We start from the raw sequence: 15,215 nt of genomic DNA on the forward strand, positions 1-15,215 counted from the left end.
TTGCTCGCCCACCAGGGATGACTTCAACATTAAGGTGCTGCAGGCTTTTGTGGAGCTACACGAGTTTGCTGACCTCAACCTCGTCCAAGCGCTACGGTCAGCGAGAAAAAAACCACACACGTCGTTAAACACATCCTGACAGCTCGTGACGCCAACTTCCTGTTTGTCTTTCAGGCAATTCCTGTGGAGTTTCCGTTTGCCAGGTGAAGCTCAGAAGATCGATCGCATGATGGAGGCCTTTGCTTCACGCTACTGCCAGTGCAACCCGGGGGTTTTCCAGTCTACAGGTATGTGAACGTTTTAGAATGACCTACTGAAAATAATCCTTTTTTTTTTTTTTTTTTAATGGCTTGAAAACATTGTGTTATATCTGCACAAGCCACCTTTAAATCCAATACGCTTAAAAACATGACAATAAGATGCACGAGTTGCTGTAACTAAGGCTCAATAAGGATCAAGCAGACTTAAGTAACATCACAGCTCCGCACGGCGGATGAGCAAAGAGCCGCCGCATCCATAATTCACAAAGACACGACCTGGCTGAGCGAGAACGCAGTCTGGTGACGAACGCGGGAACGACAACACACTCGTAAATATTTGAAGATGTTTTACAGCGTGAAAGACGTTCCTTATGCGTACACGAGGAGGTAAAGCAGAGGGAAGTTACGTACATTTAGACGTAACATCAATTGTAACACTGCTTCCAGATACTTGCTACGTGCTGTCGTTTGCTATCATCATGCTGAATACCAGCCTGCATAACCCCAACGTTAGAGACAAGCCCCCCGTGGAGCGTTTCATCTCCATGAACAGAGGGATCAATGAAGGCGGAGACTTGCCAGAGGAGCTTCTCAGGGTGAGGATTTGTCGCAGGAGCGTTTGTGTACGGCGGTGGCCTCCTTTGCCATAAATGAGCCTTTTTCTACTCTGATGAACTGTGCCCCCCCCCTCCCGCCATTTTCCGCAGAACCTTTACGAGAGCATAAAAAACGAGCCGTTTAAGATCCCGGAGGATGACGGGAATGATCTGACGCATACCTTCTTCAACCCCGACAGAGAAGGCTGGCTCTTAAAGCTCGGTATGTAAATGGCCAGCGATAATAGAATCATCTCAACACTAATGTTGCCGGCAATTTGGTGTTGGCGTTTTCATTAACTCAGCCTCGTGGGAGGGCGACCCACGCGGTGAAAATGTGAAAATTGCCATTTTGTCACCTTAGCCTTTCACGAATTATGATGAAGCCCCATTCTCTTCATTATACAACAGCATTAAGGACCACAGATAGATATGAGTTGAAGCTGCCCTAAAAAAAATTTTTTTTTTTTTAAAAAGAGACAAAGGGTCCTGTCAAAACACAGTCATGCTGAACTTTTTAAAGAATGGACTGGTGGGGAATGTGTGCCCACTGCTGTGTGGCCGCTCATGGAGAGAAATAATGGAGACCTTCTTGCCTTTTTATTATCCTCCCTCTGGTCCTGCCCTGCTTGCCTGACGACTTAACAGTTGTCAATGGCCTCCAAAATGTAATTCCTAATTAAAAAAAATAAAGTGAAAAGCCAGTACAGTTTCCCTGCCAGGAAAATACATTTCAGTTCATGTTTTTGGGGTTGAAACTCAAACTATGAGCAGCAAAGGCAACATTTTATTTTTCACACGTTGATTTCACATCCCCTGTAGAAAAATCTAGGTCAAGCGAACATTACATATTGATTACATCAGTTTAACGGCTGCTTGGTGCAGTCTGCGGCAGACGTGTGCATAGCGCTAAGCCATAACCTTGTTTTTTATTACACAGGTTAATTACAGCACAGAATATCCCCTAATCCGAATAATCTACTTTCACTAAACGATGCGAGCAGATGGCGGGATCGTGACTCTTGATATTTCCTTTAAGGCAGGGGTCCCCAAACTTTTTCCTGTGAGGGCCACATAACCTTTCCCTTCTCTGATGGCGGGCCGGTGGCAGTTTGTAACAGAAAAAGTGTGACGATCGTAGGGGAGCTTAAAAAAAATATTGTTTTCCAGAAAGCCACACATAACCAAATAACGGTTATTTAATAACCCTTTCCAGGTTCTTTACAGAAAAAAAGTCAGGAAACAAATAATAACACTATTAATGAAATAAATAATAACTAAACCCTCTCTGAGTTCTTCACAGAAAAAACAGGAAATAAATAACTAAATAACTCTCTCTGGGTTCTTCATAGAAAAAAAACCATGGAACATTAACTTTCTGTTGTGCCATGAACAATCTTAACAGATAAAAGTTCAGCTCAGTTGTCAGAGCAGAACCTCTCTGACACATATGAGCAGTCTCTTAAAGTTCTTGTGTTCCTTCCTTATAATCCTTTTGTAGGTTCCAGTAGGCTTGTAGACACTGCTGTCTTTTTTGTTAAAGTTTGATAGTGCGTCATAGTCTGGAGTAAAATTTGTTGTGGCAATTCTTAGGCGAGATCCGAGGTGTTTGTCCGTTTACCTCGATCTGTGACGGGTAGATGTTGACGTTCATGTGGCTGAACGTCACGTCGCGTACGTCGAGCCAAATTGGCAACTCTTTTAAACGCTCGTCACTGTGTTCACCCTGCTTTACTTGGGCGACATTTTAACGGAAGGATTCCAGGGGAAGGTTTGTGGGTGGCTTTAGCGCAAAACTGCATCTGAAAGCTCAGCGCGCAAATTACAAGAATGCTGTCGTCACAGCCCACGCTCTAAATTCGGGACTGATACAAATAGAGCGCGAGTGCGCCATGTCCGTACACGCACTTGTGAGTGTGCACCGAGCTTTCTGACACGGCTTCCGGTAGTAAATGCGCAGGCGAGCGCTTCCCCATCTACTGGGCAAACGCAGTCATTGCAGGCAAAATGAGCAAAAAAAAAAAAAAAAAAAGTTTAATAATACAATTTGTTCAGGGTTGGCGGGCCGGATTAAACGGTCCCGCGGGCCGTATCCGGCCCGCGGGCCGTAGTTTGGTGACCCCTGCTTTAAGGGAAAAGCAACTCCGTACTTTTGCCCCCAACTCTGCGCCAAGGCGATTATTCGTCAGCCTGACTTTCAAAATGAAACATAAAAGAATTTCACATTTTATACTCTAAGCCTTGCACTTGTTTTTCTTTTTTTTTTGCATGTGAACAGGCGGCAGGGTGAAGACGTGGAAGAGGAGGTGGTTCATACTGACAGACAACTGCCTGTATTACTTTGAATACACAACCGTAAGTCGATAATTCAATATGTGCAGATTTTTTGCTGTGGGCAAACGTCTAGGCTCAAAGGTAAAAATGATTTGACTAAATATTTATTTTACCTTGTCAATGTAAATTTTGCTCCTGGACCTAGACGAACGGTGTTGGCACATCATGGCTGTAGACGTTACCATCATTGTAAGCTTTCACCTAAGGACAAAGCGATGATGTTAAATACAGTTGGACTGAATCTGATTTGATTCAATTCATTTCAACAGTTGGTCTTGTGATGCCAGCAAATAACAGCAAAATAATATAGCGGTGCCCTAACCAGAAAATATCTGGCTAGCTAAACAGCTGCAGCGAACTCACTCACCTCACTTTACAACAAGCAGCGGTTTGGTCGTTCCAAGAACAATTCTTTGAAGATAAGAAAATTGCTTGAAGCTGTTAACTGCCATTCTCAGTTGACTGGAAAGAAAACAAAAGAATTACATGTAAAGAATAATCAAAAAATCTGTTTGCCTTACAAAAGTCTGCTAACTTAATGATAACACCCAATGCATGATGAACTACCGAAACTGGCATTGATGTTGTGGCGTATAATGCGTATCCATGTACACGTAGGTGCTGCAGCAACATGTGGCATATATTCTTTATCCTCTGTGAAAAACAACTGTGACCGTCCCTACACATTTTACTCCCTGGTGGCCGAGAGGAGGCCAATTGAATTAAAGCATAAAACAATTATGTTGCACTAACTGTTCAGTGACGTCATTTTAATTGTTATTACTGGCTAGGTCACGCTGAGGTTTATTTTTGCAGGATAAAGAGCCCCGTGGGATTATCCCCTTGGAAAACCTGAGTATCCGTGAAGTGGATGAACCTAGGAAACCGGTAAAAACGCATGTCAAATTCTTTACATTTTCTTTCTTGGAGACCGATTTTCACACGCCCTTGGCTTTTCTCTTATGTCCCCTAGAACTGCTTCGAGCTCTACAACCCTAACCACAAAGGGCAAGTCATCAAGGCCTGCAAAACGGAAGCGGACGGACGCGTGGTGGAGGGCAACCACGTGGTTTACAGAATCTCGGCCCCCACGCCAGAGGAGAAGGAGGAATGGATCAAATCCATCAAGTGAGCTTGGCTGCGTGTTTATGCGGATCCATTTACACCGAAGGGGCACTTAGCCACATCCCATGTGTCGGCTTCTCATGGGTGACCTTGACGGTGACACACCACTTGTACATGTGTGTGGCCATACACACACAATGGAAAGACACACACATGCACTGGTGACCGAACAGGAGTCTGTTTCTCACACTCCTGGCACAGATAACGCACGAGGTGACTTCTGCTTTGTTGGATAAGCTCACTTCCCTTTGATTAGCGCGAGTAAACGGACACACACGTGCACACATGTTGACCTAGTGGTTAGCATGTGTGGGACTGGCCTTCCTTTGTGGAGTTTGTGTGAACTCAGCAGACTTACCTGTGCTCCAACACCCCCTGATGTGACCCTTATGAGTAAAAAGGCAATAGAAAATGGATGGATGGGATTTCAGAGCTCTAAATTTTATTAAACCTTCCCTCTTGCTCTCTAATGGTGCTACAATCCACTTAGCATTGACGTGCATGTAAATGGAGCAATTTTAGTGTTGGAGTTCACCTTCACAAAGGAAGAAAAACTGAGACAGACATGCTAAGTACTACTACGCTGTGTTTCCATGACTGCAAACATTTACCCAAAAAATTCTTTTATGAGACTAGCTCTATTTAAAACAATTAAAATCTGCAATATAGAGTAATAGTTATATATGAAATCAAGTGTGGTTTCTGGCATCTGCAATACATTAATCCTGAATAATACAACATAGAAATCAGAATAGATCTCTTGCAGCAGTGCATCTTTTTGCATTCTTTTTTTTTTTTTAATATAAATATCAGATGTGCTTTCTCTCCAATGTCTCCAGAGCCAGCATCAGCAGAGATCCTTTCTATGATATGTTGGCCACCAGGAAGAGGAGGATAGCCAATAAGAAATAACCAAAGGCATCTTTCAACTTCTTTCCTTTGGATCACTGCCACGTCCGAGTCCAGCAAAATCAAACTTTCACTTGAGGATCAGGAGTTGCACTATGGGCAACATTTTGGTGGGACACGTCTGCTAAGACTTTGACCCGTCTGTAAAGACGCCCTCTGGCGGATATTACGAGGAATGACATGTACTTCACTCAACTGATGGGTACCATTCTGGACAATCTTGTCTTGATGAAAGCCTCAAACAAAATCAGCTGGTCTGATTTGTATATGCAAAATGCACTGACTTATCTGTGGCTATAGACAAACACAAAACCCCAACAGACTCGAAACTATTAGGGATATTGGGTTTTTAGATGCAATTTCAGGATGAACATAAGAGGCATTACAGTGCTGCCTTGAGTTACGAGTGACTCGAGCTTAAGGACAATACAACAAAATTCAAATGTATTTATAAAGCGCAGTGGGTGAACACATGAATACCCCTTCCCGCCCAAGGACGCATAATGCTCGACTATCGTTATAAGATTATCATTAAGTTTGAGGTGTATTTAGAGCTTAAACATTAAACATGTTCAATAAATTGAAACCTAAAACATTTTTTGTGTGTGGGGAGAGCCGACTACTTATTGGTAAATATTAAATAATATATAGAGCGTAGCCAATTGAAGCAGCGCCCTGACTGACGAACGAGGCGGTGATAAATAAAACATGTGCTTCTTACTCAATGTCGTTCTTTCTATAAAACTAGACTCCCCAAAGAGCAATTTACAGAGCAAATTGTTTTTTGTCGACGATACCATATAACAACGCTCCTCCACAAAATATTTACGAACATTCGGCAAGTATCGGTACCGGAAGTACCTGCCCGCTTCTCTTCGCGCTTGTGATGTCAAGCGTGATCACGCGAGAAGTCCGCCTTGTGTGACGTCCATATTACACTGCCTCCTAGCGGCCCAGGTATACACAACACAAGGATCACAATTAATAGCATTTCCATTCATTTTAATTCAAACTTGATTTAAATGCATTTTAGTTTCATCCTAAAATCCTACCGAAAAGCAAAATAGCTAAAAAATGTTTGGGGAGTAGTGTATTTGTGAAATATGTGTTCCCGTTCTTGGAATATTAGTTAGCATACTGGGAATAATTTGCACTTTTGTATTATTTGGTGTCTTTAGAGTAGCAACACAAATTTGATGATCCACCTTTGTAATTTTTTTTGTAATTTATTTCCTTAATTTTTAACAAAATCAATTTACAATCTGCATGTATATGATGTACATTGTTTTTGTTTTTATGTACTGTATTTTCCAAGTGATTGAGTGACCATTATTTAGTTCAGCACTTTACAATCATGGAAAAGTGTTTGAATGACATTAGCAAGAGGATGGTGGGGGTGTAAAAAACAATATACAGTATAGGATGTTGGGAAAAAAACATCTAGTATGATCACTGAGCAGTTCTTTGGTTATTTCATAAGCCATTTTTAGTTTTTTTTTTTTTAATGACTAGACCCTTCAACAGGTTATTATTATTCATTTAAGTGCTTCTTTACTGTATGGTGTACACAGATATGACAATCTATTTTGTGAAAAATACAAAAACGTTTTCTAATCGCCCCTCAAATATTTAGAACACTTTTCCAGCTATTCCAGTGCAGTTTTCCACACACAAAAACAACAGTACAATTTCTGACATTAACAAAATGTATTTTAAGGCATTTACCTTGTACAATGTATAAATGCTGACATGCTAAATTAAAGGAATAATACAAGTTTTCAACTTCTGGCAAAAAGTTGCAAAACAAAACACAATCCGTACTCATGGCTGCCATAATTTCAGAGAATATGAGCAGAATTAACACGTTTGTCTAAAAACAAATAAAGCAAAACAACATCTATTTATAATCCTGATACAGGAGTTTCATATATATATATATATGTATATAAAAGTAACTGATAGTACAGTTCAAAAATTAAATTCACAGTATTCCTTATGATGCTAGTAGACGCAAACAGGATTTTCTGTCGGGTTTTTTCCCCCCATTTATAACTGCGATTACATAATCTTTTTTTTCGGTTTCATTAAAATCGAACATGAGCTGAAAGAAAGACAGAAAGGAATGACTCAGAAGAAGAGAAACAAGTTTAAAATAGTAAAGTGTGTTAGAAGAGAACCTAAACAAACGTAGGGGAAATGTGTCAGTCCAGGGCAACGTGGAGGTATCAGTGAGTGAAGCCTTGCTTGCTTGTTTGTTCATAATTTCCACACCTCCCACCCATTTACCCCCCCCCCCCCCCCAACCCAGAAGTGAAGATGAAGGAAACTCAAAACCATCCACGCACTTAGTACCCACCTTCCAAACTTGTTTTCAGCAGCGCTTGTGTTTCCCTTTCACGTGAAGCGAGTGGATGATGAGTTTGAGTCCTGAGTTCCACTGAGCAGCAGTCGAGATGTTTTAAGCTCCAGGCTTTTGTGTGTCCCATACACGAATATATTAATATTTGTCATCGTTCGCGTCCGACGAGAGTAGGAGCGTTACTGCAACTAAAAAAAATCAATGCTTTAAAAGTGAATATATATATATATATATATATATATATATATATATATATATATATATATATATATATATATATATATATATATATATATATATATATATATATATATATATATATATATATATATATATATATATATATATATATATATAAAAAACACTTGACTTGTGGTAAAAATACAACCCCCCCTCCCAATGAAGCAACAGTTCAATGAATCATTCCTCCGCTGTATGTCTAGGCAAGGGGGTCTGGAACAACACAAGTATAAAACATAATGAGATGGAAAGCAGAGGTAGACAAACACAAGTACAGAGCACAAAAAATGATTTTTGTAAGTGGCTGTAAGTCCAAAATGTGACCCGTGACTCACTTTCAGTGCTTCATGGTACTTCTCGGCACACCGGACCATCAGTGGTATACAACGTTGGTTTGGCTGTAACCGTTTCCTATGAAACACAGTGAGCTTTTATTTCGGACTTTTGTTTGCCTTCGTGTAATTTGAGAATACTATGAACGGACCTGCGTATCCGTTAAGGTGACTGTGAAATGGCCCGTGTGCAGGTCCGGCGGGGGAAGTGCCATTGTGGTCATAGTCGAGCCGGCGGCGTTTGCCCGGTGAGCAGCTGTCCTCGTCTTGCTTGGCATCCTTGGAGTGACGGCGTTTTCGGCACTGGCGTTCTTCGCTGCTGCGGCTCTTGTGGCCGCCGTCCGGGCTGCGTTGCTCGCTCTGGTGCCGCCTCTTTTTCTTTTTTTTTTCTTCATAGCCTCGGTCTGAGTCGGAGCTCCTGAAAGAAATCCAATAAGTACTGTTGAGACTAATGCAGAGGTAGCAAATGTGGCACAAAGATTTGCCTTCCCCCTGGTCTGGCCAGACGAGTAACGAAAACGAGTTTGGCTTCAGGTTGACTGACTTACCCACTCTCACGGTTTCGCTCTGTATCCTTTGATTTCTTCTTCTTGCTCTTTTTGTGTTTTTTGCTATGCCGCTCCTCAGAGCTCACAGAGCGGCCGCTCCGCCGAGGATTCTGGTCCTCCGACCCCGGATGAGGATGCCGATACGGCGACCTGTTGGGCGACATCCCCCGATAGAGGTGGTGGTGGTGGTCTCTTTCCCTGCCATCGTCTCTCATCCCGCGAACTTCCCAGCTGTCCTGATCCCGCCTCCATTGGCCGTGAGACTTGTGGCGGTAGGAGTTGCCGTAACTCCTGCGCTGGTAATCGCGGTCTTCCCTGGATCGGTGGTGGTGGTGATAAAAGTGGTAGTGGTGTGAGCAGCGGTCGCGGTCCCGCTCCCTGGGGTGGTAGGGAGTCCGGTCCCAGCGACGTTCACTCTCCCAGTCCCGGTAGTAATAGTCCCTGTATGAGCGGTGGGGGTTGTAATGGTGGTCTCTGTTGTCCCGTCTGTAGTGAGTCGCGTCCCTTTCCTGACTCCTGTTGTAGTTTCGCTCTCTCTCCCTGCTCCAGTCAGACGAGTACGACCGGTCCCGACCCCTTTCCCGCGATGACTGTCTTCCGTAACTTCTGGAAGGCGGACTGGGCCGGAGATGATCTCTCACCTCTGCACGGCCTTTGGAGGCCGCTGCCGATGAGCCGTTGGTCAGTGGGGCATTCGTGACTTCATCGGGACTCTTCGGTAGAGCCGCGCACGCGCCGCTGGTGCTGTGGGAAGAGTCGGGCGAGGTGGCTGGGGGACTGATGGACGCGGACTCGCTAGATGCCGAGGACTGAATTTTGCTGGTGGAAGCGGATGGGGTTTCGCAGGCCGTTTTCTCAGGCGGGGGATCGGCCACTCGTGTCGCCCTTACGTCGGGGGAGAGTTTCTGGCTTTCGCTGACGGCGGGTTGGACCCTCTGAACAGAACTAGCCTGGGATGACAACGACTCTTTGCTGCGAGCACAACGACAACAAAACAGGCAGACAAGGTCAAGAGCGGCCCGAAGCGAACCCCATATAGCATCAGTTAGGCATAAGCAAATTAAATTAAAAATCCGAATCGGGATCTTTAGGCTAATGTAATAAAAAGAGTTGAATTTGAAAAGCTACCTTGGTTGACAGGGGTCAGTGTCTACTCCATTCACAGTCAAACTCCCCTCTGATGACAAACTTCCCTCACTACTGTCCGAGAGCTGAAAGGGAAAAATACGAGGTCGTTTTTCAACAACATATCAGAATTTAGTGTTGTGGGACTGCACATTACATCTCATTACATTATGTGAGTGCAGAATTAAAAGGAAAACTATAGCTTACCTTTTCAACACTATTATGACCATTGACTTTTTGAAGTCCATGATGGTGTCCGTTTTGTATGTTTTTAGATAAGCTGTGTGAAATTCCATTTACACCGTTTCCATTGTGGTGCGGCCCAGAGTCGCCATTGGCAAAGTCCTCCCTTGTTCTTTTGCTACCATTCATGTGACTCTCCACTGAGCAGCCATTATCCAGGGACCCGCCGATCTCTTGGTCCGACTCTTCCGATAACTCTTGGCCGTACGGCACCAAGAAGGACGAGCCGGCCTGGTGCTCCCCGTTACTGCTCGGCGTGCCGTTGACGTGGTTCACCTGACGTGGGACGAAGCGAGCCTCTGAGGTAGACTGGGAGGAGGAGGGTAAAGAGCTCGAGGACGAGGTGGCGGTGGAGCTGCTGGCCGATGACGAGGAGGAGGACGCCGCCGGACGATTCGGTTTGCCTTGGCCGATGCAGAAGGACAGCTTCAGGCGCTTCTCGTGCTCTGGGATCACTGAAGGCTGGCTGGCCAAGTGCGACGTGGAAGAAGAGGAGGCCGCGCCGTGGTTGGGTTTTCCAGCAATGCTGCTGCTGGTGCTGGGCTTGGGACCCTCCCTCAAAGACCCGTTCCCATTCATGTGGAGAGAATTCTACAGAGGGGACACAAACTTGGTCAAACACCAATAACACCGGCTCATTTCTTTTAATAATATTGGGATACTGAAAATGTAGTATTCATAATTCATAGCGCTTTTGGGATCAGCATTACCTTGTTCATGTGCGGGGGCAGCGTTGGTCCGATGAAGCCGCCATTGTTGTGATGGGCGGTGGTGTTGATGCGGGGAATCACAACGGGTCGAGGTGATGACTGGCCGGGTGCAGTTGAGTTATGGGTCATGTGACCATAGTCCCCTTCTTTCTTTCCGTCACTGGACCTTGTGAAACCACATAAGAGCCGAAACATTAGCGATGAGACGAACGACAAACAGCAAATGAAATACACAAATACACAAGTCTTGAAAGTTAATTAATGCATGTTAAAGGTTTACTCACTTGATGTAGAAGAGGACATAAGCCTGCTGGTTAAGAACAGACCTAATGTCGCTTACAGTCACGGACGAATCGTTCATCTGAAACCACTGACCATTGCTTGCCTGTGAGACGCAAAACTTTGGATCGTCAGTATTTAGGCATCGTGAAACGAGAGCTGGCTTACGGCAAAGCACAACAAATCAGCGAATTGGCTCACCGTACCTTAATATAGCAGAAGTAGTGTCCAGCGTGGCAGCTGAATCCAGAGTGGACCAGAACAGCAAACAGCCCGTAGAGTTGTGGCTCTCCTTGCGACTGCGACATGAAGGGCCGCAGGTCCAGGTACTCGGGATATTTCACATCCTGACGGGCAAACGGCAAGTTGATAAACAGGAAAATAACCGACAAGTCTGTAATTGAGTTGAATTGCTGGAACGGACTTTTGTGATTTTTCCTCCGCTGAAGTTGGCGAAGCGTTTCAGCGACAGGGTGAGGACGTTGGAGCTGCGATGGATCGTGAATCTCTTTGAGGCTGTGACCATTTTTTTGCACCTGGGGAAAAACATTTTTTTGTGAGTACCGGCAAAACAGCACGTAAAAAAAAAAATGCCTCGGAAAAATTTGATCATTGTGTGAAGACGTACTTGGAGCACTTGTAGGCATTCTCGCCATCCAGCTGCTCTGGCTTGACAAACTGCTCTAGAGCCTTCGAAACGCTGGGTGCCATCTGCGAAGAGAAGCAATCGACAGGTTAGATCCCTTGGGGGAAAAAAAAAAAAAAAACTGAGCAAAGCATGCTGAAGAACAAATCTATCTTGTGGAGTTACTTTGATTTCTAGAGTGATGTCCAGAAAAGGGTCAAATGTATCAGAGACTGCTTTGCAGTTTAAACATTTAACTGAAAGAGAAACAAAAACAGAGTTCATCAGATTAATTATAAAAAAAATAATATCCACAAATTGATGTCACAAACTTACCTCTGGACCTTAGGTAACCACCAAATACCTGATGAATAAAAGTGGTCGCCTGCGTTTGCCTGTCCAATCTGCCATACAACAACACAGAAGGTCTTAACTCACAAGCAAATGCAGCAACTAAATACTTTCCCCGTCGTGTTTATTGCAAATCCTCCACTAAGGATGAAACTTACTTGGTTCCAGGCAAGCAGGACTTTTGCATAGCATCCACCGTGTACCTAATAAATTCATGGGCATCCTCCTGGCTTCCATAGCGGAAGTGCTTCGCGATTCCTGCGTTGGGAAGAGTACAGCATAAACTGACTAGCACCGGAAACCCAGTTCCCTCCAAATTCATGAAAGTAAACAGATAAACAGCGCCACCTGTTGTTCACTCAGAGTAAATACAAAACGCCTGTACTTACTTTTGAGCTCGTTCAGCACACCCATTGGCTTAATAACGTTCCCAGAGTTGGCAAAAACTTGAATGATGTGGTTTTGCATGGTGCACATCATACAGAAGCCTGGCTCGTGACCTGTAGCATCACAAAACAAAACAAAAAAAGAAAAATACATCAAACATGAGTGATAGCTATTAGGCAGACAACCCTGACCCCAAAAAAAAAAACAACATACATGTTTTCGAGTGTTCCCGTGACAGCATGTAGTTGGCAAATGGCGGCGTGTAGGTGAGACACTGGAGGGCCGAGTTGAGGAAACAAGTGTTGCCCATGTTCTGCAGGCCGGCGCCTATGCGATGAACCTGGTTCCACTTTAGGCTAAGACGCTCGGGAGAGAAGAGGACCTTCTGCGGCATGTCAATGCCATCGCCGCTGCACAACACTGGACACACAACAGACTAAAATTAGACTGAGTACATTTCTAAAGAGCAGCTCATAGGACCAGTTCCTGCTATTGTGCTGTATTGCCTATTGAGCACAGAAAAAGGAAGCTGGGCCATTAAGTACATATATTTAACATGTTCTAAAAATTGAAAGATACTTTTTGTAAAGGTATCTAAAGACAAAGCACAGCCTTTGTGAAAAGTTATTTATTTCTATTCCTGAGTTGACACAAAGCACAGACCAAAGACGGTTTATTCAGCTCAGCTTTAAATTCTTGTCAATTATTATTCACACGCTCATCTGGCCCCCTACCATGCTCCTTGGGCCGGTCCACGGAGGGAGGCGTGCTATTGTAGACAACGGCGCCAGGCGTCGGGCCCAAGCAGCCCCCTGGACCCTTCAGGCGCGGCGAGTCAGTGGGTAGGGTGGGACCCACTGCCCAGCTGCTGGAACAGCTGCTGTCCATCCCGTCTCCACTGGTGAAGGGGGATCTCTTGCAACCGACTGACTCGTGGTCAGAATTTTCGGAGGATCTGTCAACAATGGTCATAGTTCATTGCTGTGGGTGGGGGGGAGACATAAAAGATTTTAGGGCAGGGAAGAATCACAGTTTACAAATTCTTGAGAGCGCTTGTGCTCTAATGTTTGGTTCATGAGTTGACATTGGCAAGAGGCAGAGTACACCTTGGACTGGTTGCTGGCCAACCACAGGACATATGTACACAACCTTTCTTTCATATTCACACTAATGCATATTTTAGAGTAATAAATGAACCTACGATTTAATGAATTTTATACCAAATCAAAATGTGGCTTCCATGTGTTGTGATTGCACGGTTCCCCATTAAGTTGCAACAACAAACGTACACAAAAAAAAAAAACAATTGCAACAGCTTGACAAATCGTTACACAATTTCACTTTTAGTTATTACAAAACAGCAAAGATGTTATACTGAATGTGATCATTCACACGTAAACGGTTCCACTTGCCTTTAAATAGCATTTCTTGGGAGATCAAAAACGTACTAGCGTCGTCATAAAAAAAATATCACGCGTTGTTAAAAAGAGCTTTTGTAAAAAAACGCTTTCACTTTTTATTTTCTCTTGGATAAAGTTGTGGGGTGAGAAAAAAAAAAAAACAGGCGAATTTCCTGGTTGGGAAGCAGCTGTTCCCTCCCACTCCCCGTTACTGACTCACGTTGGCGGCTAGGCCTGTCGCGCGCACAGCCGTTCAATCACAATAAAGCATTCCTCAAACGTGAATGGTTTGTTGCAGGAACACAATAATGGATTTTAAACATTTCTTCACGCAGTCAACCGAGCTTGAATAACAAACTGATGTGAATGTTGTATAGACGAACACCATGGAAACGGCGACCATTACGCAAAAGCTAAAGAGCTAACAAGACGTGCTAACGTTAGCCGACTTAGCACGATGGACGGGGCTGACATGGCGGAGAGCACAGAGAGTCTCTTAGCGATCGAACACTACGTTGCGGTTTCGTTTTTTGGAAAACTTAAAAGTATTTTGATTGTATAGCATGATGGCCTTGGTTCACGAACGCGTAGCTAAAGGAGGGGCTCGACACCGGCAGCCGTGTGTTCATTGCGCCGCTCCAGGAGACATGACAGTACCGGTGTAAGGGTGCCACAATAAACCCGCGCGACTCGGGTCCACCAGAACGCGACGGCCGTGTCGTTGAATACCCACTTGATCATAAAAGCGTCGAGACACTCACCTGGAATATTGTTAAAAGCACGTTTGTAGCGATTGTAAAGCCATTCTTTATTTCCAAGCTGGTGTCCGGCGGTGAACAATGACGTAGATGAGCTTTCCACGGCAACATCCGGGCACCTGGGATCAAACTAGGTCTGTGATTGGCTCCCTCCACCGTTTGACTGAGTTTCGTGCAGATCCGTCGCACGTTCGTGCCACCGACCTTTGTGTACATGCACATTCATCACCGTGCGCGTTCCACGTACAAATCAATTCATACATGACGCCGATGGATTCGAAAAACATTTCGACTGACGTTACCGCATATATTACACTATCTTCGTAGACGTTCGAGTGCCCCTTGGAAGTGAGGGCTCAAATATTTCAACTTTAAAAAGTTCAACGTACGGTGTCCACTTCCTGATTTGATCAAACATTAAAAAAGAAAAAAAACATACACAAAGGCATCAAAACATACAGGTTGGAGTATTTCGCATTCATTTTCCGAACAAATATAAATAATAATATACAAAAGTGAGTATTAATTTGACCGATGATTGTTTGTAATTCCTTTAACCTTATTTAAGTTTTTAGGTCGGGCTGGAATTCTGCCATAAGACCCAAATGAGTCTGCAAAACGTCTCCTATACATT

At 44.1% G+C, this 15,215-nt stretch overlaps 2 protein-coding genes across 9 annotated transcripts in view; one reads left to right on the forward strand and one right to left on the reverse strand.

Annotated features, from left to right (window-relative positions):
* The window catches only part of LOC133142926 (cytohesin-3-like), a 17,443-nt gene extending 10,437 nt beyond the window's left edge, over positions 1–7,006 (forward strand). For all 4 annotated transcript variants that reach the window (XM_061264579.1, XM_061264578.1, XM_061264580.1 and 1 more), the window contains 8 exons: positions 16–96; positions 175–287; positions 708–856; positions 968–1,079; positions 3,135–3,211; positions 4,007–4,078; positions 4,164–4,318; positions 5,155–7,006. In XM_061264579.1, the coding sequence (XP_061120563.1) occupies positions 16–96; positions 175–287; positions 708–856; positions 968–1,079; positions 3,135–3,211; positions 4,007–4,078; positions 4,164–4,318; positions 5,155–5,227 (832 nt within the window). In that variant the 3' untranslated portion in view covers positions 5,228–7,006. The remainder of the gene's footprint in view (positions 1–15; positions 97–174; positions 288–707; positions 857–967; positions 1,080–3,134; positions 3,212–4,006; positions 4,079–4,163; positions 4,319–5,154) is intronic.
* usp42 (ubiquitin specific peptidase 42) overlaps positions 1–15,128 on the reverse strand; it is a 26,409-nt gene extending 11,281 nt beyond the window's left edge. Inside the window, exons 1-21 of one of the 5 annotated variants that reach the window (XR_009710302.1) lie at positions 14,585–15,128; positions 13,158–13,404; positions 12,637–12,843; positions 12,426–12,536; positions 12,195–12,294; positions 12,022–12,089; positions 11,872–11,942; positions 11,689–11,771; positions 11,485–11,596; positions 11,267–11,407; positions 11,066–11,166; positions 10,782–10,947; positions 10,036–10,662; positions 9,832–9,914; positions 8,704–9,675; positions 8,308–8,573; positions 8,159–8,234; positions 7,581–8,036; positions 6,086–6,169; positions 3,558–3,652; positions 3,304–3,391 (exon numbers count right to left, since the gene is read on the reverse strand). Coding sequence is in view for 3 of the 5 variants with exons in the window: in XM_061264564.1 (XP_061120548.1) it covers positions 8,197–8,234; positions 8,308–8,573; positions 8,704–9,675; positions 9,832–9,914; positions 10,036–10,662; positions 10,782–10,947; positions 11,066–11,166; positions 11,267–11,407; positions 11,485–11,596; positions 11,689–11,771; positions 11,872–11,942; positions 12,022–12,089; positions 12,195–12,294; positions 12,426–12,536; positions 12,637–12,843; positions 13,158–13,395 (3,384 nt within the window). In the remaining 2 variants the exon portion in view is untranslated. Of the gene's footprint in view, positions 1–3,303; positions 3,392–3,557; positions 3,653–6,085; positions 6,170–6,430; positions 8,037–8,158; positions 8,235–8,307; positions 8,574–8,703; positions 9,676–9,831; positions 9,915–10,035; positions 10,663–10,781; positions 10,948–11,065; positions 11,167–11,266; positions 11,408–11,484; positions 11,597–11,688; positions 11,772–11,871; positions 11,943–12,021; positions 12,090–12,194; positions 12,295–12,425; positions 12,537–12,636; positions 12,844–13,157; positions 13,405–13,835; positions 14,493–14,584 lie in introns of those variants that run through there. The other 4 variants (XR_009710303.1, XM_061264567.1, XM_061264564.1 and 1 more) reach the window with 4 other exon arrangements.
* Positions 15,129–15,215: the final 87 nt, after the last annotated feature.

This window comes from Syngnathus typhle, linkage group LG18, assembly GCF_033458585.1.
Source record: "Syngnathus typhle isolate RoL2023-S1 ecotype Sweden linkage group LG18, RoL_Styp_1.0, whole genome shotgun sequence".
Lineage (NCBI taxonomy): Eukaryota > Metazoa > Chordata > Actinopteri > Syngnathiformes > Syngnathidae > Syngnathus > Syngnathus typhle.